The sequence below is a fragment of the Myripristis murdjan genome, chromosome 5 (assembly GCF_902150065.1).
Source record: "Myripristis murdjan chromosome 5, fMyrMur1.1, whole genome shotgun sequence".
In the NCBI taxonomy this organism is placed as follows: domain Eukaryota; kingdom Metazoa; phylum Chordata; class Actinopteri; order Holocentriformes; family Holocentridae; genus Myripristis; species Myripristis murdjan.
The window spans coordinates 7,974,532-7,997,521 of NC_043984.1; the positions used below are offsets into that span (position 1 = coordinate 7,974,532).

The 22,990-nt window shown below is 42.7% G+C and overlaps 1 protein-coding gene across 8 annotated transcripts; it reads left to right on the forward strand.

Annotated features, from left to right (window-relative positions):
• Positions 1–12,947: 12,947 nt before the first annotated feature.
• LOC115358667 (odorant receptor 131-2-like) lies at positions 12,948–18,167 on the forward strand. Of its 8 annotated transcripts, none has more exons than XM_030050620.1 (6): positions 12,948–13,294; positions 13,577–13,670; positions 15,035–15,203; positions 15,807–15,947; positions 17,014–17,098; positions 17,415–18,167. In XM_030050620.1, the coding sequence occupies exons 3-6, from the start codon at positions 15,058–15,060 to the stop codon at positions 17,802–17,804; spliced, it is 762 nt and encodes a 253-aa protein (XP_029906480.1). In that variant the 5' UTR covers positions 12,948–13,294; positions 13,577–13,670; positions 15,035–15,057; the 3' UTR covers positions 17,805–18,167. The 8 variants fall into 8 exon arrangements, with proteins under 8 accessions (XP_029906480.1, XP_029906474.1, XP_029906472.1 ...); XM_030050614.1 differs by having other exon boundaries at positions 12,949–13,294; positions 13,574–13,670; positions 17,014–17,278; XM_030050612.1 differs by having other exon boundaries at positions 12,949–13,294; positions 17,014–17,278.
• The last annotated feature ends 4,823 nt before the right edge of the window (positions 18,168–22,990 follow it).

A 22,990-nucleotide genomic window follows, 5' to 3' on the forward strand; every position in this document is an offset into this window, starting at 1 on the left:
TCAATAGACAGCTTTTTGTCAATTTTCTCTTTTTGTGATCATTATATAATCTTATCAACATCAAAAAAGAGATGCATGGATGGATAGATGAAATACAGTGCCATCAGAAAGTATTCACAACGCTTCACTTTTTCCACATTTTGTTACATTACAGAACCAATTTGAGTATAGTTTTCTTTTAAAAAATCTACACGAAATAGCTCATAATGACAAAGTGAAAACATGTTTTCAGACATTTCTGTAAATTTATTAAAAATGTAAAAATGTAATGGCTTAATATTTTGTTGAAGCACCTTTGGCAGCAATCACAGCCTCAAGTGTTCATGGGTATGTCTCTACAAGCTCGGCACACCTGTTTTCCCATATGCAAATCTGATATATGGCCATATATGAACATATATATTAAATAATGGGACATATAAGTTCACATATTTGGACATATATTTCAGGATATGTGTGCAAATATGTAGAGATTGCATTATTTATTTTCCACATATATTAAGAACTTTAAGTGTGAATATGTGGCAGATATATTTGTTTAGCACATATATTTCAGGATATGTGTGCAAATATGTAGAGTAAATATTTTGTCTCTGACATAAGGTAACATATATGTGCATATACTGGATTACATTATTTATTTTCCACATATATTAAGAACTTTAAGTGTGAATATGCAGCAGATGTATTTGTTTTGCACACATATGATACAATTATGTATACATACATGCATTGTATATTTGGATCATACAGTGGTGGAAAAAAGTTTTCGGACACCCTTAAAATTTTACACAATCTCAAATATTACCATGAAATATTTGTGGAAAAATCTTTTTTGTGTTTCAAAAGGTGTGGCTGCATTAGACAGATACAAACAAATACAAATTATATTTTTTTGTTTATTGTTTACAAGAAAAACTCACAAAACTAAAGCTGGAAACTGGACTCATCTGACCACAGAATCTTCTTCCAGTTCCTGGCTGTCCAGTTCTTGTGTGCCTGGGCCCAACAACGCCGGGCTAGCCTGTCTCTCATTGATCAGGGGCTTCTTGATAGCCTTGTAGGACCTTAAGCCATGATCTAAAAGTTGGCCACGTGCAGTGCGGGTGGAACACTGGACACCAGTTTGGTTTGACCACTGCTGCTGAAGCTCGTGTGTTGTCATTCGGCAGTTTTGCCTGCACATGCGGATCAGGATGCGCTCATTTCTTGCTGAAGAAACCCTTGGACGCCCAGATCTTGGTTTGTCTTCCAAGCTGTTGGTTCGTCTGTATTTCTGCAGAGTGTATCCAACTGCTGAAGGACTGCATCTGCACTTCCTGGCTATCCAGCAGTGATGGGAGTAACGGCATTACTAACGGCGTTACTTTTATAAGTAACGAGTAATCAATGAAATTACTGTTTTCCCCGTTACAGCGCCATTACCGTTACTGACAATAAAATGCGCCGTTACTAGCCGTTACTTACTACTAATACTTATTATTATTATTATTATTTTATTATCCTATTCGAAAAATGTGTGTCTTGTGGAGAAAAAGCGGTGTGTCAATTTTCAAACCGGTCAGACTTAGCAGTTTTTTTCGTAACTTATCAAGATGCATGGAGAACAACTGAGCACAAATTAGAAGAAATGTCTTTGTTCCCTGACGGCAGAGTGGATAGTATCTCTGCCTGCCATACAGAAGACTGGGGGTTCAATTCCCCACCTGGACAAGCTGGTATCACTCCCCCAAATATCCTATTTGGGGGAGATATTTGGGGGAAACAGACTAAAGCAACTACAATGAATTTGACACAGAGCAACATGCATACAGCGGGCCCTGCAGTTTACAATACAAATCGATTCCCCAGTGGATGCAACAACTGCATCCAACGCTATTATAAAAAGGACAGCATCAAATTTTATCATGAAGGCTAAGTAATCCCATAAAACCACACGAAACACCTGTTTGCAGTTGTTGCATCCACTGGAGAATCGATTTGTATTGTAAACTGCAGGGCCAGCTGTATGCATGTTGCGATGTAACAAATTCATTGTAGTCACTATAGTTTATTAACCGCGGTCACAAGTTAGTCTGGCAAACAGCAAGAGGCTGTGTGGTTGTTTTTGCCTGACATTAAATACTTTTGTTTTTTTTTTTTTTGTTTTTTTTTTTACAAAATAAATATCTTCAATGTTTTCAGAGTAGGGGAGCGCGGGGTAAAAACTAACACGGGGTAAGTTGTAACACGGACTTTTTAGGTAGTTGCTCATGGTCAACCGGCAAGTGCTTCTGGTTAGTTCGTCACATGATCATAAGAGAGCCCAGCGTGAATTTTGGGGAGAATTGGCTGCATTTTTGAGGAGATACGTGTAAAAGTGTGTTTTACCACCAAGTAAGTGAATTTCTTTACCTTTCTAATTTTTTGACGACTGAACTGTGTGTGTGCGTCACCGAATCCAATCTCACATCAATGTATTAAGCATCATGTTGCCTAAAACATAGCACTGATTCAAAACATTTAACTAACTCATAGCGAGTGCTAGTCAGGTTTGAGACCAGTGACTACACAGTGGGGTTGGTTGTAACGCAGTGTTACAACTAAGCCACAATAAAAACAACTGCATATTTGTCACTAACATAAGAGTAACGTTAGCTACGTAGTGTAGCTGTGTGTGTGTGTGTGTGTGTGTGTGTGTACGGTGGAGCACACACAAGGTGGAGCATGTGTGTGTGGATACAACATGTGAGCCCCTATCATCATGGGATTTCTGCTGTATTCTTTCTAGTAGCTAGTGTATATTGAAACATACTCCAACTAGTGTATTAACAGATTTTTTTCTTCCGTGAGGCTTACAAGGCAGAGTTATGATTTATGTGGTGTCAGAATAACCCCATGTGGGATGGGTTGATTGTCTTTATTCATTCATTCATTCATTCATTCATTCATTCATTCATCCACAGAATGATATTACCCCTGCAGTCCGCACAACTCTGCACATCTGCGTGGGTTTTTACTATTATTATAGGCCTATTTTTTGCTATTTCCTATGGTAGGCGTATAGTTTTCTCGTAATATCCTAAATGGGACTCATAGCGTACTTGTGGTACTGTAGGCCTGCGTTTATATTATTGGCCACAAGACTTTTATGGCAATATTGCTATAGTGTCCCTATAATATTCCTATAATATTAAAGAATTAAACTGTGTTAAACCAAACCTTTCTATAAGTGTTACAACTAAGACTCCCTTCGTAACAATTTACCCCACCTGTGGGGTAAATTGTAACATTTCTCTCCTTCCACTTAGGGTGAAATTCCACGGAAATGGTAGGTTCTAGAAACAAAGTTAAAGTGTTCATTTGTAGCAGAGATGTGTATGTTGCTTGTATTAAAAAATGAGTTCTCTAACTCCTACATATCCTACATTTTTTGCCTTTGGCCTGAAACGTTAGGTTCTACCCCTCGCTCCCCTAAACGAATTTATGTGTTATTTACTTGTTTACTGTTAGGTCCACAAGTATTTGGACAGATAAACAATATTCATAATGTTGCCCTTGCACACCACCACAGTGGATTTGAAATGGAGTAATCAAGACGTGATTGAAGTGTAGACTTTCAGCTTTTATAAAGGTTTTTCAAAAGGTGGAGACAGATTTGTGGAGAGGGGTCTAGCTGCAGACCTCCAGCGTGAGGCGTCTTCCGGTGCAGGCTCCCGTCTCAGGCCAACCTCCAGCGTGAGACCACAAATAACCGGAAATAACAAACTTTTTTCACACCTGCTGAGGGACTCCGGCATTTTGGCCAAACACCAAGAAGAAGGAGACTCCGACGTTTACCTGTACGACCGACAGTTGTGACAGTAAGTGAAAGTCCAAAAAATGACGATAGTCGAGTTATGTTTGCAGTTGAACTAGCGGTCATCTGCACTCAAACTACCCAGTACATTACATATATTTTATTGCATGTTTACAATTAAATATGTTAACTGTGTTAACTTAGGGTCGGAAGTTGGGCGGTAGCGACAATTTGTTTGAAATAATTTATTTGAGAGATAGCCTAACGTTGATCAAAACACGACTTTTATTGACTTGAAGGCTAAATTGCATTTAGCATCTACAAGTCCCGGGTCAGTTCTCCGCTGTTTTGCGGACCCCCCTCCTGGTCGTACATTATATCTAGCCATTGATATTTTGTATTTGTGTAGTGTTATCTGTCCAAACGAGGTAATGGCCTACGTTTTACGAGGCGTGTTTGTGCCGCGGTGTTACTGAGATGACACTTTTCGCTCTCCAGAGTTAACGTCACATGCAGTATCTAACATCACAATTAGTGCAAAGCTGTTCAACCCTCTGTCGTGTTCACCTCTTGCCCCTTACTTTAGTGCTCCCGGTCAAATTCAACCGGTCTGTTAAACTGCTCTTAAAATTAACACAAAAACCATTAATCACCCCCCAAGTTTTTATTTAACACTTTTTTTTTTCTCTGTCTTTCTCATAGGACGAGGTGGGGGCCAGGGTACTTCATCACTGCAAAAAGGTTTCCCTGGCCAAGGTTTCCCTGTGTCCTCACTGTGGGAGAGGAAGAACTGGAAGAGGTTGTGAGGCAGTACCAGGAGACAGGAGACAGAAGCAATCCTTCACCATTTCAAATTTAAATTCGAAAAAACTGAAGATATGGGTCTTTTGTGAGGAGATTGCTGACAACATGGCCTACGCTGAATGTGAAATGAAGGAGCAGGCTAATAAGGATGGGTTGTGATATTGCATTTAAGGCTAACAATGTTTAATAAAAGGCTGAATAGAAGCGAGTGATTTGGTGTCCTTTTATCCTGTTTTCCTTATTGCTTTAATTGTATTATATTTTCATTTTGTATATAAAAATATGTAGTTATGAGATATTAATTTATTTACTTAAATTATACCATGAAGGTCACAGGTGACTTAGTGCATTTCCAGAAAATGACTGCAATTTTATCTTTCCCTCTCCCTAAATGCTGACAATTTTATATTTAAGCATAATTGAAAATCTGATTGGTGCCAACATTCTTAAGATCTTCAGGTGTACAGTGTATCATTGAAGACATTTAATACAATAGAAATTTGAAAAATAAGGCGCTTAAATAAATGTTACACATGAGCTGTTAAGTCTCTGAACAAATGTGCATAGATTGATGTTTTCATGTAACTACTCCTCAGAGGGACTCCAGGTTGACAGTATGTGGTATCTGTTATCTGTTATCTGTTGTTACCTTTATCATATGACATCTGATTACATGTCTTTCTTAGATTAAAGGTTAGGTTTTTCTTAGGATAAAAGTTTATAAATTGATGCAGCAGGTTAAAGGTTTATTTGAAATTTCTTGTACGTGCACCTGGAGTTTACCCCATTGGAGGACTAATATTTTGGTTACTGGTGTAATTGTGGTAAATGCCACAAATAGAAGGTAGACAACATCAAAAGTGCTATATATTTAAGAAACTGATGTCATTCACTTCTCCAAGTCTGCTAATTAAATATAAATCTGCTACGAAGTTTTCTCTTACAAAATTGATAACTCGGTTTTATTTTGAAGTTTATTGTGCTCACTTCCGGTCCCAACCGGTCTCACGCTGGAGGTTGGCCTGAGACGGGAGCCTGCACCGGAAGACGCCTCACGCTGGAGGTCTGCAGCTAGATCGTATTGGATTTGTGTGCGTCGCAGTAACAGCGGTCACAAGTTAATCTGGCAGAAGTATACAAGACCTGGAGGAGGCTGTGTGGTTGTTATTGCCTGACATGTGTTATATTGTCAGACATGTCATGCACCAGGTATGCTAGTCTTGTGGTCTAATTAAATGACTTGCAATATTTCTTTTAGGTTTCACACCCGGTATCGAACCCCGGGTGGATATTTTTTTTTTTTTATTTTGAAGAAAATAAAGCAAAATAGGGCGGCATGGTGGTGCAGTGGTTAGCACTGTCGCCTCACAGTGAGAAGGTCCTGGGTTCGATTCCCACCCAAGGTCCTTTCTGTGTGGAGTTTGCATGTTCTCCCCGTGTCTGCGTGGGTTTCCTCTGGGCACTCCGGTTTCCTCCCACCGTCCAAAGACATGCAGGTTAGGTGAATTGGAGAAGCTAAATTGCCCCTAGGTATGACTGTGTGTGTGAATGTCAGTGTTTGTCTGTCTGCCCTGTGATGGACTGGTGACCTGTCCAGGGTGTTTCACTGCCTTCGCCCTATGTGCGCTGGGATAGGCTCCAGCACCCCCCCCGCGACCCTAGTGAGGATAAGCGGTTTAGAAGATGAATGAATGAATGAATAAAGCAAAATATGGAGTAGATTTCTGATCCCACCGTTTCACTAAACCACATGAACCACCAACAAGCTAAGTTGAGCAGATAGTTAGCCAAGTCTAGAAAATTATAAGAGAGATTTAATAATAGGCGTTCGTGAGGTCAGCTGCGTCCCCTCGCCGTGATTAGAACATCTTCTGTTGCCACGAGAAACGCCCAACGTTTACAAACAAAGGTCACCAGTTAACACGGAAACCAGTTAATCCGTAACACCGGCGGGGTTTCTGTCTTCCGCTCAGTTCAGTGTTCAGACAGACGAGATGGATAGAGAAAGAGAGACATTTTTCACTCCACATGCATAAATTCAGGATAAAGTAGTAGGAAAACTAGTTTTGCTTTGAAAAATGTAAATACAAAAGCAAAGTAGCTTCAACTTTTAAACGGTGACACTTAACGAGGCAGGAGTGCCAGCTCCAAGCCCGGAGTGGCTAATCGGGAGGACCGGGACAATTCCCGGTGGGCTGGTCTGATGTTTGGGCCGTGAGGGCCGGTGTTCACTTTTTTTTAGCCTATTTGTTATTTTTTGGGGGCCGGTGTTCAGTCATGGCAGTGGGTTGATCACCTATGCTGCTTGCCGCTGTCCCTGGGCCGCCTCCGCCTCCACTGGCAGTGGTGTTTGAAAGATGGAAAATAGAGCAAGGGTGGCGCGGAGAAGGCAAGAATTCAAAAGAGGAAAGCTCTGGAAACAGACGCAGCCAAATCTGCTATAATTGGCAACTTTTTCACTAAAACGAGCTCGCGGTTTGAAATGACAATGAGGACGATGAAACGGGTAAGGCAAGAAGTTGAACTTTGCCTGCAAACCACCGTTCAAGTTAATTAATTATCAAGTCAATGAATTGTGTGGCGTTGTGACATATAACATAACATAACATAACATAACATAACATAACATAACATGTTTAAATAATAGTATGATGCGACACCACATAACTGGAAAACTTTGTCTTGTAGTCCCCCAGAGTCAGAAGCAAGATCCAGCACCAGGCATGAGCCCACAGAGTGGGCAGGTAGGATTGCTCATTGAGTGAATATTATTAGAATTAATATAATGAAGAGTATGGTGTAGACCTGCTCTATATGAAAAGTGTCCTGAGATGCTAGATGATTCAGCACTTGGGTGATTGATCAGAAGGCTTTGTTAAAAGGGGAGATCTATTTCGACCTCACTCAGACCGTCACCACGGTCTTCACCTTGAATGATGCCATCCTACTACCTATCCTCGAGACCTTATGTCAACAAAGTCATGTGACTGACCTCAGGAGGCGTGGCCCCAAGTCTATAAGAGGTTCCAGGTGACGTCGCCTCCGCCTCTTTGCCTTACTCGCCTCATCCGAGACCGTGAGTATTACTGTTTCCAGACCCCACCATCAATCCGTCACTACGGTGCAGGTGCCTAGTGTCCCTGTGGGTTGAGTGGGCGTCGGTGAGTTTCTGGTGTCTAATAGCACAAACGGCCGATGATGAATCCGTGTTTATTCCTGCTCGTTACAGGTGTCTTCCAGTGTTACATCTGGTTGGAGCACGGTGAGCGGTGAGCACTGGTGAGTGAACTATTACCGTTTTGCTTAGCATGGTGTGCAGTTTTCAAAGTGTTTATTGACATTCTTTTCTGTTATTTTGCCCCGGTGGTTGGCTGTTCGCAGTGAGCGGGTGTCTGTGGGGACAGACACCCGCGTTCAGACAACAGCGTTCGCGCATGCAGCAGGGATGCCACATAATCAGTTTTCCTCAGGTGACGTCTCTTTGTGTTTATTAGCTGCCTGAGTAGCGTGATGAGTCACTCAGGGCTTTGAAGTAAGTGATTAATTGATTAATTTTATTGCTCTTCACACACAGGATTGTGTTGTTTTGCTTTGTTTTTGTTCCCCTGTTCGCAGTGGGTTCTCAGTTTAAAGTGAAATCCAGGTGATTTTTGGCCTTGGAAAATCCCCCGCTGTCCGCAGTGTGGTGCGTTTTGTGTTGTATTTACATTGTCTGTTAACTGGGAGATGGCCTCCCAGTGGTGCAGATATTGCCAGGTGGACATGGATCCCTGTGATGGCCACAGGGAGTGCCCCCAATGTTTGGGTGTGGCACACCAGGTGGAGGATATTGAAAAGCCATGCCTGGCAGCTGCGGAGCTTCCCCTGGAGGAGCGCAAGCGCAGAGCTAAGATGGTGGAGGAGACGGCTCGGAAGAAGGCGGCCCTCCCTCCTCTGGAAGTAGGGGACAGCAGGCATGGCTCAAAACAGAGCAGGAGTCGCAAGCGGGTGCACAGCCCTGAGCATGAGGCCCAGGTGCTCCAGGACACAAAGATGGTTATGGACCACATTCAGGGATTGGGCTTCAAGGTAAATCTGACAAAAAGCAATCTTGAACCTACACAACAGGCGGTGTTTGTGGGGCTAACTCTCAACTCTCTCACCATGTTGGTCTACCTCACTCCTCGGAGGGTGGAGAGGCTAGTGGCCTTAGCGGAGCAGTTTCAGCCGGGCAGGCGGCTGGAAGTGGCTCAGTTTCAGAGGTTGTTAGGGATGATTTCAGCCGCAGTGACGGTGGTTCCCTTGGGCCTTCTCAGAGCACGGCCTCTGCAGAGGTGGCTGAAGGCCTTCGGTCTCCATCCCAAACGGGACAGACAGGTGAAGCTCAGGGTGACACGACAGTTCGTCCAGGCACTGCGCCCTTGGACGAATGGGGCCCTCTTAGCCACAGGGGTTCCATTGGGGAATCTCCCATCGCGGCGGGCGGTAGTGTCAACAGATGCCTCCATGACTGGCTGGGGTGCAGTCTGGGAAGGCAGGACAGTGAGGGGTGTGTGGGGACCACATTGGAAGGGCCAACACATCAACTTGCTGGAGCTGAGGGCGGTCCACCTAGCATTGGTGGAGCTTTTCCCATTTATCAGGGGCAAACATGTTCTGGTGAGATCGGACAACTCCTCCACGTACCAGGTCTCTCCACTGTCTCCAGGAGACGAGGAGGCTCCTGTTGTGGGCATATCCTCGTCTGGCATCCCTCAGGGCACTGTTTATCCCCGGGGTGGAGAATCAAGCAGCGGATCTCCTGTCCAGGACGGGACCACTCCCGGGCGAATGGCGATTACATCCGCAGGTGGTGGCGCTGCTCTGGTCCCGATTCGGCAGAGCTCAGGTCGATCTCTTTGCGTCAGAGAGCACGACCCACTGCAATCAGTGGTTCTCCCTGGAGTTTCAAGGGGCTCCCCTGGGAATAGATGCACTGTCTCACGAGTGGCCAACAGGCTTGTTGTATGCTTTTCCCCCGTTGCCTCTGATCCACCATGTCCTCCACAGGGTGGCGGGGGGACATTACAGGATTCTGCTGGTAGCTCCCAGGTGGCCAGGGAGGTCCTGGTTTCCAGCTCTCCTCCAGCTGGTCCACGGCCAACCATGGCCCCTGCCGGTCAGGGCAGATCTGCTGTCCCAGGCAGACGGTCGAATCTGGCACCCCAAACCAGCGGCGCTGCAGTTGTGGGCATGGCCACTCCGCAGCCCCAGGATGAGGAGCTAGACGAGGCAGTGTTGCAGACTACACGTAGCGCTAGAGCCTCTTCCACACGGACTAGCTACAGTCAGAAATGGAGAGAGTTCTCTGGCTGGTGTCACAGGCAGCGAGCAGTACCCTCTACTTGTTCCGTGCACCTCATTCTGCGCTTCCTTCAGTCCCTTCTGGATTCTGGGAAAGCGTCTAGCACTGTCAGGTTGTATTCAGTGGCAATTTCGGCTTTTCACGAGCTTGTCGGGGGCGTCTCGGTGGGGAGACACCCTTTGGTTGGTCACAGTTTGTTAAGGGGGGCATACCGGTTGCGCCCAGGCAGAGTACTTAGAGCTCCAGCATGGGACCTTTCCTTGGTCCTGAGGTCTCTGACCCGAGCCCCTTATGAGCCTATCGACCAGGCGGATTTGAAGTCACTGTCTCATAAGACGTTGTTCCTTTTGGCGATCTGTTCTGCCAAGAGCGTTGGCGAGCTCCACGCCCTGTCCACCAGTGAGCAGTGCTTGAGGTGGAAGGCCGATGGTTCAGGGGTGTCATTGTGGCCGAACCCTGCATTCCTGCCCAAGATCGTGAACCCCCAGATGGTGAGTCAGGTGTTGGAGATCAGTTCCTTTCAGCCGGACCCGTCCTCTGTTGAGGGGGACGTGGCACTGCACACACTGTGTCCAGTGAGGGCACTGAGGGCCTACTTGGCGTGCACCCAATCTTTGCGGCACTCTCATTCACAACTGTTTGTTTGCTATGGGGTTAACAAACGGGGGGCTGCTGTTTCGAAACAGCGCTTGTCTCACTGGGTGGTGGACACCATCACACAAGCTTATGAGGGCCAGAGTCTTCCTGTGCCTGGGAATTTGGTGGCACATTCAACGAGGAGCATGGTGACCTCCTGGGCAGCCTTAAAGGGGGTGTCAGTGGCTGAGATTTGTGCTGCAGCGTCATGGAACAAACCATGTGTTTTGCTCGGTTCTACAGGGTCAACGTGGCGGCACCAGCGCCTCTAGGTTTGGCTGTGCTTTCTGCCGCAAGCTCAGACCAGGATCCGGTGGAGTCTTCCGTTCTTCACGACCTTGATGGTATGAGTCATCCAAGGTGAAGACCGTGGTGACGGTCTGAGTGAGGTCGAAATAGATCGTAAGTTATACCTATAACTATGGATTTATGAGACCGAACGATGACCGCCACCATTCTCTGTCATTCAGAACCGGCTGAGGCGTTCCAGGCAGGAGGCGGAGGCGACGTCACCCGGAACCTCTTATAGACTTGGGGCCGCGCCTCCTGAGGTCAGTCACATGACTTTGTTGACATAAGGTCTCGAGGATAGGTAGTAGGATGGCATCATTCAAGGTGAAGACCGTGGTGACGGTCTGAGTGAGGTCGAAATAGATCCATAGTTATAGGTATAACTTACAATTTGTGCTGAGAATTATGACAATTTTTAAAATGTGATGTGGTGTCAGAAGCAGAGCCAGGAGCCAGTAGTGATGAGGGGATTGCTCCTGTCAGTGTGGAAGGAACAGGTGAGTTTTTGTAACAGAGTGTGTGAACAAGCAAGCATTAGTTCCAATATAACCACTTTCTATGACCAAACGATAGTAGTGACCTGTTATATTTTTTGATTTTAATAACAATGGGTCATGATCTAAAGTGGGCCGGTCTGAGGCATGAAACTCCAGGGCTGAAAATGAGTCCCACTCCGGCCCTGGCCAGCTCTCTCCCCCGTAGACTCCCATTATATCTGGAACCCAAAATCTGGGGAGTGAAGGAGAAACACACTTTTTCAACTCACCGAATCTCAGGGATTTTTGGGAGTTTGAAAATAATTTGACACAGTTTGAAAGCCCAAAGCCTTACCATGATATCTTATATTTTGTTGGCAAGTATGATTTGGATCCTTAATATGATTAACAGTATATGACGAAATCCTATATTAACATTTAGGCAATAGAAATATATTTGCCATATGTGTATATCTGGAAAAATATATGGAACATATTTGAAAGTGGCCATTTTTGCTATATTTTAAAATATATTTGTCATATATGCCTATAAAATTATCATATATGTATGAGACATACATGGACATATATACTTAATATGTAGTTTACATATATGGCCATATATCAGATTTGCGTATGGGTTTGGGCATTTTCTCCCATTCTTCTCTGCAGATCCTCTCAAGCTCAGTCAGGTTGGAGGGGCAGCATCTGGAGACAGCCATTTTTAGGTTTTTCCAGAGATGTTCAATGGGATTCAAGTCCAAGCTCTGGCTGGGCCACTCAAGGACATTTACAGACAGCTCCTGAAGCCACTCCTTTGTTATCTTGGCTGTGTGCTTCGGGCCATGTTGGAAGATGAATCGTCGCCCCAGTCTGGATTCGAGAGCATTTTGGAGCAAGTTTTGTTGAAGAATCTCTCTATATTTGGCTGCTGTCATCTTTCCCTCTATGCGGACTAGTCTCCCCATTTGTGCTGCAGAAAAACATCCCCACAGCATGATGCTGCCACCACCATGCTTCACAGTAGGGATGGTGTTGGCCAGGTGATGAGCAGTGCCTATTTTTCTCCACACATAATGCTTGGAGTTCAGGCCAAAAAGTTCTATTTTAGTTTCATCAGACCAGAGAATTTTGTTTCTCCTGGTCTTGGAATCCTTAAGGTGCTTTTTGGCAAACTCCAGGCAGGCTGCCATGTGCCTTTTAGTGAGAAGTGGCTTCCGTCTGGCCACTCTACCATGAAGGCCTGATTGGTGGAGTGCTTTAGCAGTGGTTGACCTACTGGATGGTTGGTTCCTCCATGAGTTGCATGATTTGGGCTCTCCATAAGCAGAAGAAACTGGACAGTCATGAATTATGAAATTTTGGGGCCATTTGCAAGAAGGAAACAGTCAACAAATGAGAAAAAGAAGTGGAGGCTAAGTCCTTACTGCAGCGGCCTGGGTTTGAATCCTGTCAGGTCCCATTGTGTATAGTGTCTGTTTCCTGTTTTATTTTGAAAGTCTTGTCTCCCCTGTCGTTGTCGCTGTCTTTACTTCCCCTCTTTGTTCTGTTCCCGCCTCTTGTAATAATCCCAATGTTTTTCACCTGTGTCTTATTATCCCCTCTCCTTGTATGTGTATATATACCTCCCTCTCCCAGTGTGTGTGTCAGATCGTCTGTGTTGTTTAGTCCCCAGCTTTCCGGCGTTATTTCCTCGTGTTTTGTTCCCCGTGTTCGATTTAGAGCTCTGATTCCTCTTTACCCTTTTTTTGCCTGGCGATTTTGTACCTCTGCCTGTTTTTGACTGACCCTAGTGTACCGACCTTTTTCTGTAAAAAAACGTTAATCGCCACCAGCCTGTTTCAGCTCTGCTTTGTGGGTCCATTGTCTGTTTGCTCAGTTCGTGACAAATCCAGTATGGGCTCTTTGCTGCATGTAGTCCTCTCTGTTCGGCCGTTTTTATAGAATTCCAAAGATCACATGTAACGATGTCCTCTGCTTGAGTAGGTCAATGACTTTTACTGATTTTAAGTGTAATGACATTCTGGAACTCTTTTCACCAATGATTAAAAGATGATTAAAAGGTTGAAGAAAGCTCACAGATTTACAATAATCTCACTGTAGTTAATGTGATTGTAAAAATTTTTTGTCAGATTAAGTCATTCCGGAGGCTGAAAAATGTATAACACAGAAACCAAAAATTTCAGTCTTTAGAGATGCTCTTTCCTCTGTCCGTATCTACATCTCCACGTCATCCTCTCTCTTTCTCCCTTCCATGTTTCCCAGTAGATAATCCCATATCACTTTTAAATGAGTGCAGGAAATCTATATAATCCAGCATCTCTTCCATGTGTCATCTAGTCAACCAGGCTGGCACATCGAGGTAAGTCAGAAAAGTGTGTTTGGTCATTTAAATTGGATATCATTTGATGAGTAAGTATGAGTCATATGGCTTTGATAGTCCTATAAAACACGTAGCTGCCAAATGACTTTGCTTCGAAGTACGATTGTTTTAATGTGAAAAGATTTGAAATGTGTTGTTAATGTGCTGTAGCTTCAAAGTAGGAAATGAAAGTGCATAATGATTCAATTTCACTGTATTGATTTGAGATGTGTTGAGGTTACAGCTTACACTAACTTGCAGTCTTTTACAGGGACTGTGTATGTCACTGTACTAAATGTACTGTTTTAGGATCAAACCATTTTAATGAAGTCAGGACCTTGAGGCTACATTTATATTAAACAGAGATTAGAGAAGATTAAAATTATACCTACAAATTCATCATTTTGAATAATTTTTTTTTTTTTTTTCCAAAACTATCAGTCAAAATGTGGAAATGTAGCCCACTGATTTTGGCATGATAAATCTGTGCTGTTTGTTTATTGAATTTATTCAGAAATTTGTTTTGAATTAATCAGTACATTACCCTTTCATCTGGACTCTGAAATAATAGCTTGCAGGAGATCCTTGTATTCTATTGTACTTACGTAAGGCCAGTTATAATCTTAGTGAAGGCACTTTTTCTAGACTGACATCATTTTTAGCACAGAAAAATAAGGGGCTATGATGCTTTTCCATCCTTCAAGTTTATCATGGAAACACACAGAAGAACATTAATGTTTAACAGATAATTGCAGCATTATTGTTTTTGTCATCATTGTGACTGATTGTGTTGAAACTTTGATAACATTTGTCAGTATACACCTGCATGGAGGCATTTCAACAAAACCAGTGAACATAGCCACAATCCACTGATGCCGGCAGTCCAGAAGTGTTGACTGAAATGTTGGTAACTGTACATTTGCACATTTGCTTATTTTAATATTTAACTGTAGTGTTGAGAGTTAACATAAAGCTCTTCTGTGAAGTAAGTGATGAAATTTTCAAAACAATCATCATTACAGCAAAACTTAGGAAGTGAAGTAGAGGACTACATTGGGATTGAGATCCTGCAGGGACTAGACAGTAAAATAACATGTTTTACCTGCGGGACAGGAGAAAACTGAAAATCAATGTAACTGTTGTGCAGGTGCTAATGGTCAGAAATCCAGCAGGAGTGGGTGGGAGCGATGTTAAGACAACAGTCCCGTTCAGAGCTCTCAAAAGAAAAAAACTGGTTAAAAATAACTGAAATTAAACTTCCATTCATTTGACCAGCACGCTGTACTGAAAATGTTTTTTTCCCCTCTTTAAAATCTATGGATTTTGGTTCCAGAGCTGAGTTTAAACTGAGTTTGTTCTGCCAGGGCAAAGTGGGCTGAGGTGCAGTATGAACTTGACTGGACGTCTGGATAGCTTCAGTGGTACTTTCACAAAAAACTTCATCACCTTTGCCCTCGGCCTCATCATCAACTGCATCAATGGCTTCTTCGTACACATCTACTTCAAGAGCCAGGTCTTCCAGCGAGACCCCAGGTAAGAAAGGCCTGTGTGCTGTGTCTTTCCTTGGCTGTGTACATGTATCTGACATTATTTTGCTGTTATGTATGAATCTTAAATACAGAATCAACTCAATGAACAATATACAGGCTGAGAGGACTCTTCTTTACGATGTTATGACAGTTTGTTTCATCGACTCTTCAATTTCTGTACAATTTGAGGCGTTCCAACACTATGTGGGACATATTGAAGTGTACTGTCAATATTTAAATTAGAGCTAAACAATGTGGAATATAAAGGCAAATACTCTCATCACTTCAGAGCCAAAGAGGTGCAATGAGAAGAAAAAAAAAGTGTTGAGGTGTTGTGTGCTGTGGAGTGGGGCTCATGAATTTTGGCCACATGCTCTTATGATCTGGCTCTGGTTGTGATACCCTTCTTGTTTCAACTGGACCTACAAAAATAAGATGTGCAAACTTCATCTGCCCTGCCTTTCATTTACTTTCTCCTCATTCAGCCTCTTTCCTCTTATTGCCTTCCCTCCTCTTTCTTCCCTTTCTTTCCATTTTTCCTTTCTCTTATTCCATTCTCCTTTTTCATCTTTCTGTTTCCACATTTTACCTCTGGCCTTTCCTCCAGGTATGTGCTGTACATCCATCTGGTGATCAACGACATTATCATGCTCACAGCTTGTGTGATGCTGCACATCTTGACCTACAGTGTTCCCCTGGGCTTTGGTACTTGCCACGTCTTGTTGCTCATAGGGATCATCACAAACAAGTAGGGGTGTGTGTGTGTGTTTGTGTTGGGAAGTGGTGGGGGGTGGGTGGGATGAAAAGCTATAATCAGTTGTGCAGGCAGACTAATTTACTGTAATTTATGGCAAAAGCATCCTGGAAATTTCACAGTGTGATGTAATGGTGAGCACTGAGGGCAAAGGCCTGCAAATATTTATCAACAGATGTATATGTGTAGACAAATGTATGGACATTACATGTTTTAAGACTTAAGACTTTGAAAAAAATCCAAAAGTGGTCTACTAATCTTTAAGAACATGGTTATTATTTTATGATTATGTCTTCTTTAAGGGACTACAATTACTACTGTTAAATATCAACATATGTTTGAGACATTCATTGTTAACCTTATTAAAAAAAAAAATAAAAAAATAACCATGAATAGATGCGACTGTGGTCAAGATGACTGGTAGTTTCTATATAACATCAGTGGTATTGTTAGTGCTAGCATGTATTTACTAGTTTACATGGTAATTCCCAAATATGATGTAGTCATCCCTTTTAAGCCAATCAGTAACAAAATGTGTCAGTGAAGTCCAGCTTTATTTAGAGTCCAGTATCACTGTCTGCAGTCTCAAAGGGCTTTACACTATTAAAAGTCTTTCCACCATACAGGTTACAGCCTCTTGTTAGTTCCTGGTATGGGCTTTCTAAATTTCTATATTGGCTGGATGACAGGCTCCTCCTCTGCACTCCATTACTGAAACAAAGTTATTAGGCTACTTCCACAACAGTTTATTTTGAAACGCACCCCCATCCCAAAATAAATAATATAAAATAAATAAAATAAATTGAAATAAAATAAATCTGCAAATTTAAATCTGAAATTTAAATCTACAGAACACAGGTGCACATAAAGTGTGTATCCTTGCTTAAAAACAAGCTTTTGTACCATTGTATCCTCATGATCAATTACCCCACTCATAATTGCTGCCTGTCAAGGCCTTTAACTTTTTATTGTACATAAATCATCTCACACAGTAACTCAGAATTAAAAAGTGCTATACAAATTATCAGTGTTGTTGTTCTTACTGTCTCCCTTTATCCAGGAACAGCCCTCTGAATCTGGCTGGCATGGCAATCGAACGGTACATCTCTGTCTGCCGACCTCTTCACCACACCCAGATCTGTACGGTGCGGCGAACCTACGCTCTGATTGGACTGATATGGGCCATCTCCTCAATCAGTGCCCTAACAGACGTCTTCATCGTGCTTGTGAAACGGCCCATGCTTGTCTTCTCGAAGGGAGTCATTTGTCACAGCACTAGTTTGTACAACACCCCTGAAAACAAGGCTCACAGGGTGGTTGTCCAGGTGGATCATTCATAATAGATCAACTGCAGCTCACATTTATATTTCACCAAACAAAAAGGTGTCAGGGTGAAGTGAATCATACTTGTCTAATCTCTCTGCCACAGCTGAAAACTTTGTCTGTCCTCACGTCTTCCAGGTTGTTACCTTGTCCTTTGTGTTCCTGACTGTGATCATCACCTACCTGAAGGTCTTCTTTGCTGCCAGGGTGGCTTCCACTGCCACTAAGGACTCAGCCAGAAAGGTCCGCAGCACCATCCTGCTCCACGGAGTCCAACTCCTAATCTGCATGTTGTCCTACGTCGCACCGTTCTTCAACCTTTTGGCCATACATCTGCCTGCCAGCCGCAACAACATCTACTTCTCCTCCTTCTTGGTCACCAACGTGCTTCCACGTCTCCTCAGTCCACTCATCTATGGTGTCAGAGACCAGAGGTTTAGCAGCCACATCAAGCTGTACTTCTCCTGTAAGTGTTGTAAAGCTAAAAAGGTGAAACAGGTGCCACAAGTTCACACGAGGTTCAAGTAGAGCATGTCAGTGTGGCCTGACAAACCTGCTGCTCTGATACCTGGAACTTTTTTCTTTCTTTCTTTCTTTCTTTCTTTCTTTCTTTTTCTTTCTTTTTTTTAAGTCACAATCCCTGATTTACGGGATTATGTAATTACAGATTGTTCCAAGGTTTATGTCCACATGGAAAAAACAAGCTTTTTCAAAAGATGGAAAGATATTGAGTTAAAAAAACATATCTACTACTTTATCTTTTTTAACTATGTACAACCTTAGAATAGTGTATATGTAAACTTGTGTTATTCTGTCAGTTTATGAAAAGCTGCATCAAACAATGTGAGGGAAAACTGCTTTCAACTCAATAAATCAAAATGTAAGCAAAGTCAGAAGCTGGGTGACAGTGTTTCAACAGCAATAAGTATGTACTATATATTGGAGCTTTTGATGCATTCATTTACCCTTTGACACCATAAAGCTGAATTACCATAATGAAACCCAAAACCCCCACCAGCTGGAATGAGTGTATATGGAATCCATACTTATCTGTGGATCGCTTTCAGCTGTCTCACCTTGCACAGCCATAGGCCTACTTGGATTTGGTTACCATTTATTACACAAAACACATCTGGTCACTGTTCAGTTCAAACCACCAGCATCAAACAGTAGGACTTTGTGAATGTGAATTTTTTTTATGTAACAAATAGCAAAGGAGATTACCTACAGTCTCTAAGTTGTTGTTGGACTGTTGGTAGTCTTTCTAGAGGAAAGATGGAACAAAGGAGCACAAACACAGATGCAAAACCATGGCTTGACCACTAGGTGGTGACATCATCACAGCTATAGATAGGTTGATAGATCTCTATAGTCTCTCCATCCTACTACATTAGAGGCAGAGTCATGGAAGCACTACCAAGTGGAAACAGACTCTACTGATAAACCATCACATGACACACAAATGCATACTAACCATCAGACTTTTTAAATCCACTAGTTTTTCGGACTCCTGGTCAGCAAAAGTGTATATATGTACAGTACAGGCCAAAAGTTTGGACACACCTTCTCATTCAATGTGTTTTCTTTATTTTCATGACTATTTACATTGTAGATTCTCACTGAAGGAATCAAAACTATGAATGAACACATGTGGAGTTATGTACTTAACAAAAAAAGGTAAAATAACTGAAAACATGTTTTATATTCTAGTTTCTTCAAAACAGCCACCCTTTGCTCTGATTACTGCTTTGCACACTCTTGGCATTCTCTTGATGAGCTTCAAGAGGTAGTCACCTGAAATGGTTTTCACTTCACAGGTGTGCCTTATCAGGGTTAATTAGTGGAATTTCTTGCTTTATCAATGGGGTTGGGACCATCAGTTGTGTTGTGCAGAAGTCAGGTTACTACACAGCCGACAGCCCTATTGGACAACTGTTAAAATTCATATTGTGGCAAGAACCAATCAGCTAACTAAAGAAAAACGAGTGGCCATCATTACTTAAGAAATGAAGGTCAGTCAGTCCGGAAAATTGCAAAAACTTTAAATGTGTCCCCAAGTGGAGTCGCAAAAACCATCAAGCGCTACAACGAAACTGGCACACATGAGGACCGACCCAGGAAAGGAAGACCAAGAGTCACCTCTGCTTCTGAGGACAAGTTCATCCGAGTCACCAGCCTCAGAAATCGCAAGTTAACAGCAGCTCAGATCAGAGACCAGATAAATGCCACACAGAGTTCTAGCAGCAGACCCATCTCTAGAACAACTGTTAAGAGGAGACTGCGTGAATCAGGCCTTCATGGTCAAATAGCTGCTAGGAAACCACTGCTAAGGAGAGGCAACAAGCAGAAGAGATTTGTTTGGGCCAAGAAACACAAGGAATGGACATTAGATCAGTGGAAATCTGTGCTTTGGTCTGATGAGTCCAAATTTGACATCTTTGGTTCCAACCGCCGTGTCTTTGTGAGACGCAGAAAAGGTGAACGGATTGATTCCACATGCCTGGTTCCCACTGTGAAGCATGGAGGAGGAGGTGTGATGGTGTGGGGGTGTTTTGTTGGTGACACTGTCGAGGATTTATTCAAAATTGAAGGCACACTGAACCAGCATGGCTACCACAGCATCCTGCAGTGACATGCCATCCCATCCGGTTTGCGTTTAGTTGGACCATCATTCATTTTTCAACAGGACAATGACCCCAAACACACCTCCAAGCTGTGTAAGGGCTATTTGACCAAGAAGGAGAGTGATGGAGTGCTGCGGCAGATGACCTGGCCTCCACAGTCACCGGACCTGAACCCAATCGTGATGGTTTGGGGTGAGCTGGACCGCAGAGTGAAGGTAAAGGGGCCAACAAGTGCTAAACACCTCAGGGAACTCCTTCAAGACTGTTGAAAACCATTTCAAGTGACTACCTCTTGAAGCTCATCGAGAGAATGCCAAGAGTGTGCAAAGCAGTAATCAGAGCAAAGGATGGCTATTTTGAAGAAACTAGAATATAAAACATGTTTTCACTTATTTCACCTTTTTTTGTTAAGTACATAACTCCACATGTGTTCATTCATAGTTTTGATTCCTTCAGTGAGAATCTACAATGTAAATAGTCATGAAAATGAAGAAAACGCATTGAATGAGAAGGTGTGTCCAAACTTTTGGCCTGTACTGTATGTTTTATCTTTTTCTCTTTTTAATGAGTGCAGTTTCAATAATGACATCCATTTTTTGCTCCCTGGGAAGCCACTGTTAGAGGAGGTGTACGATCTCAGTGAACTTGGGTTTTGACTCATATACTTCTGTTGAGATTCACTCCATGTGGTCTTTTTCATGGGTAGCTTCAGTGCTTGCTTAGCAAAGGACACATGATCTTTCTCCAGAGAGTGATATTGTTACTATAATATGACAGGATTATTAAGAAATATTATAGGAGGTTTCATAAAATCTCATTGCGGATCTTAAGGCCAGTATAAACTTACAATTGAGAACCAAGAAGAAACACACGCGCGCACACACGCGCGCGCGCGGGCGCGCGAACGCACTGAGTGGGAGGGAGAGAAATATCACGTCCCTGTAGTAAAAACGGGATATTATAGGCCTACCGGGGAAAATGATATCATGAATACTACAAAGTCACCGTAAACTGACTATAGATGCATGGTCATATTATAGGCCTAGTCATGCCATGGGAGGTAAAGTGAAGGCATCAGCCTGTTGGGCTTCAGGTAGGGTCGATGATGGGTCGGTAGGCTGAGAGACACGAGCCTGTGCCGGAATGTGACGGAAAAAGCCGAAGACTTCGCTGGAGCAGTGAGCGGAGCAGAGTGTCAGATGGAGGAGTAACTGCGCTCCCAAGTTGACTCTGAGAGGCTGACTGGCAGTGATCTGGACATTCCATCAGATTATTAATCTACAGGCGTTTGTCACTGTATTCAGACTGCAGTGGACGGCTCTTCCTCCTTTTTGTACCCTATAGTGAAATGATCTGAAGACTTTCATGTGATTTTAAACCAAGTTGGTAATATAAAACTTACCATGGGGTGAGGTAAAACTGGAAGAGCATGCCGGTTCGGAAATTAAAACAATCCTGAGGGTCGAGACAAATTTCACAGGTGAGTTTCCTAATGAGAAATTAATTACCTGCATTTTTATAAAAACGGTACGTAGGCTAGTTTAAAATGATATTTATTCTACTTTATGGGGTTTCTGACTGCTTTATGCAACGAAATTCTTATAGGGACTCCTAGTTTTGCTTTTTGTGCGATGTAATTTATAATAGACTATCCCTATGAATATTATCGCATGATCACTATTGTCCGTTTCCACCCTCATAAAATAAAATAATAATAAAACAAATGTTTATCTAGCATTAGTTTTTTAAATCCTTGGGATCAATGTAATTGCTCTCACTTCATGTACCCTAAACCTGCCTTAAAACCTTCTCTATTATTTCCATTATCTTCCGACAGCGAACTCACTTATCTCAGTGTTATTAATGTGAAGACTGTTTTTCCACCGCTGTGATTTGAAGCCACAGAGCTTCCCTCTGCTGAATTATAGATCAACTTTATTTCTATATGTGCATCACGGCAGTTCCCCAGGGAGCACAGCAAGGGCTCTTCGTGTGTGTGTGTGTGAGAGAGAGAGAGAGAGAGAGAGAGAGAGAGAGAGAGAGAGAGAGAGAGAGAGAGAGAGAGAGAGAGAGAGAGAGAGAGAGAGAGAGAGAGAGAGAGAGAGAGAGAGAGAGAGAGAGAGAGAGAGAGAGAGAGAGATACTTTGCAAAGGCAAAACGGCCAATCTGTTGTTGCTGTTGTTTTTTTTAATTAGAGACAATAACAGCAAATCATGTTTTTTTTTTTACTTTTCCCTAAATGAATAGTGCTGTGAAATTAAAGCTTTCACCAACATGCTTACATCAGGGCTGGATTTATTTCACCTTCATTTCAACTGATTCATAGTATTTATAGAAAATGTTATTCATTTCCCAGAGACTTCGTCAGTCTGATATTCCATAATAGTTTAGATAGGATGGCCTTCGCATGCCAAAAGCTTTTCAGTGTGTGAATTTCAAAGGGCATTTTCTAAAGGAAAGAACTGAGAGCAGGCGTGTCGTCAAGACCAAGGCATTTTCAAGAGCAGGCACAAGAGAGGGGGTCGACAACAAAGACAAACTAGAGACCAGAGCAAATCAAGTCCTTTTCAACACCAAGGCCAAAAGAGGCAATTAACAGTCAACATGTCTTTCTAAATGTAAAACCACAGCTCCAGGGAGTTTCTTAAAGATGAACAGAGATGTAGATACTGTATTTCTGCAGGAGCTCTGAGCTAAGGCCTTCATCATCCAACTCCTCAGTACAGAGGATAATAATCAAGAAAAAGCTGAGATGATCATACAATAGTAGCCAAGATCAAGACAAGGCAATTTGAAATAGGTACAAGACTGAGGCAAGTCCAAGTTGTCATGAAGTGATTAGTAAGACTGACTCAAGAACTACAGTCCTGTTTGAGAGTGAATTTAAATTCACACCCCACAACAGGCAAACATTAAAAATCAGTGTCCCTTATCCAGTGTGTCCAGTAGCTGAACAATCAATCAAAATATCAAAATTGGAATATTACCAAATGGAATATGCAAATAGCAGGGGCTGCAATTTTTTTGATAAATGTAAAATGTGTGATGAAACATTGCTGTAAATAAAGTATTATGGTGCTACAGGGCTGC

Coding starts and splice junctions, on each gene's coding strand:
- LOC115358667 (XM_030050614.1), top strand. CDS start 15,058: ATGAACTTGACTGGACGTCTGGATAGCTTCAGTGGTACTTTCACAAAA. Junction 15,948..17,013: donor ATAGGGATCATCACAAACAA/GTAGGGGTGTGT, acceptor CCCTTTATCCAG/GAACAGCCCTCTGAATCTGG. Junction 17,279..17,414: donor CTCACAGGGTGGTTGTCCAG/GTGGATCATTCA, acceptor CACGTCTTCCAG/GTTGTTACCTTGTCCTTTGT.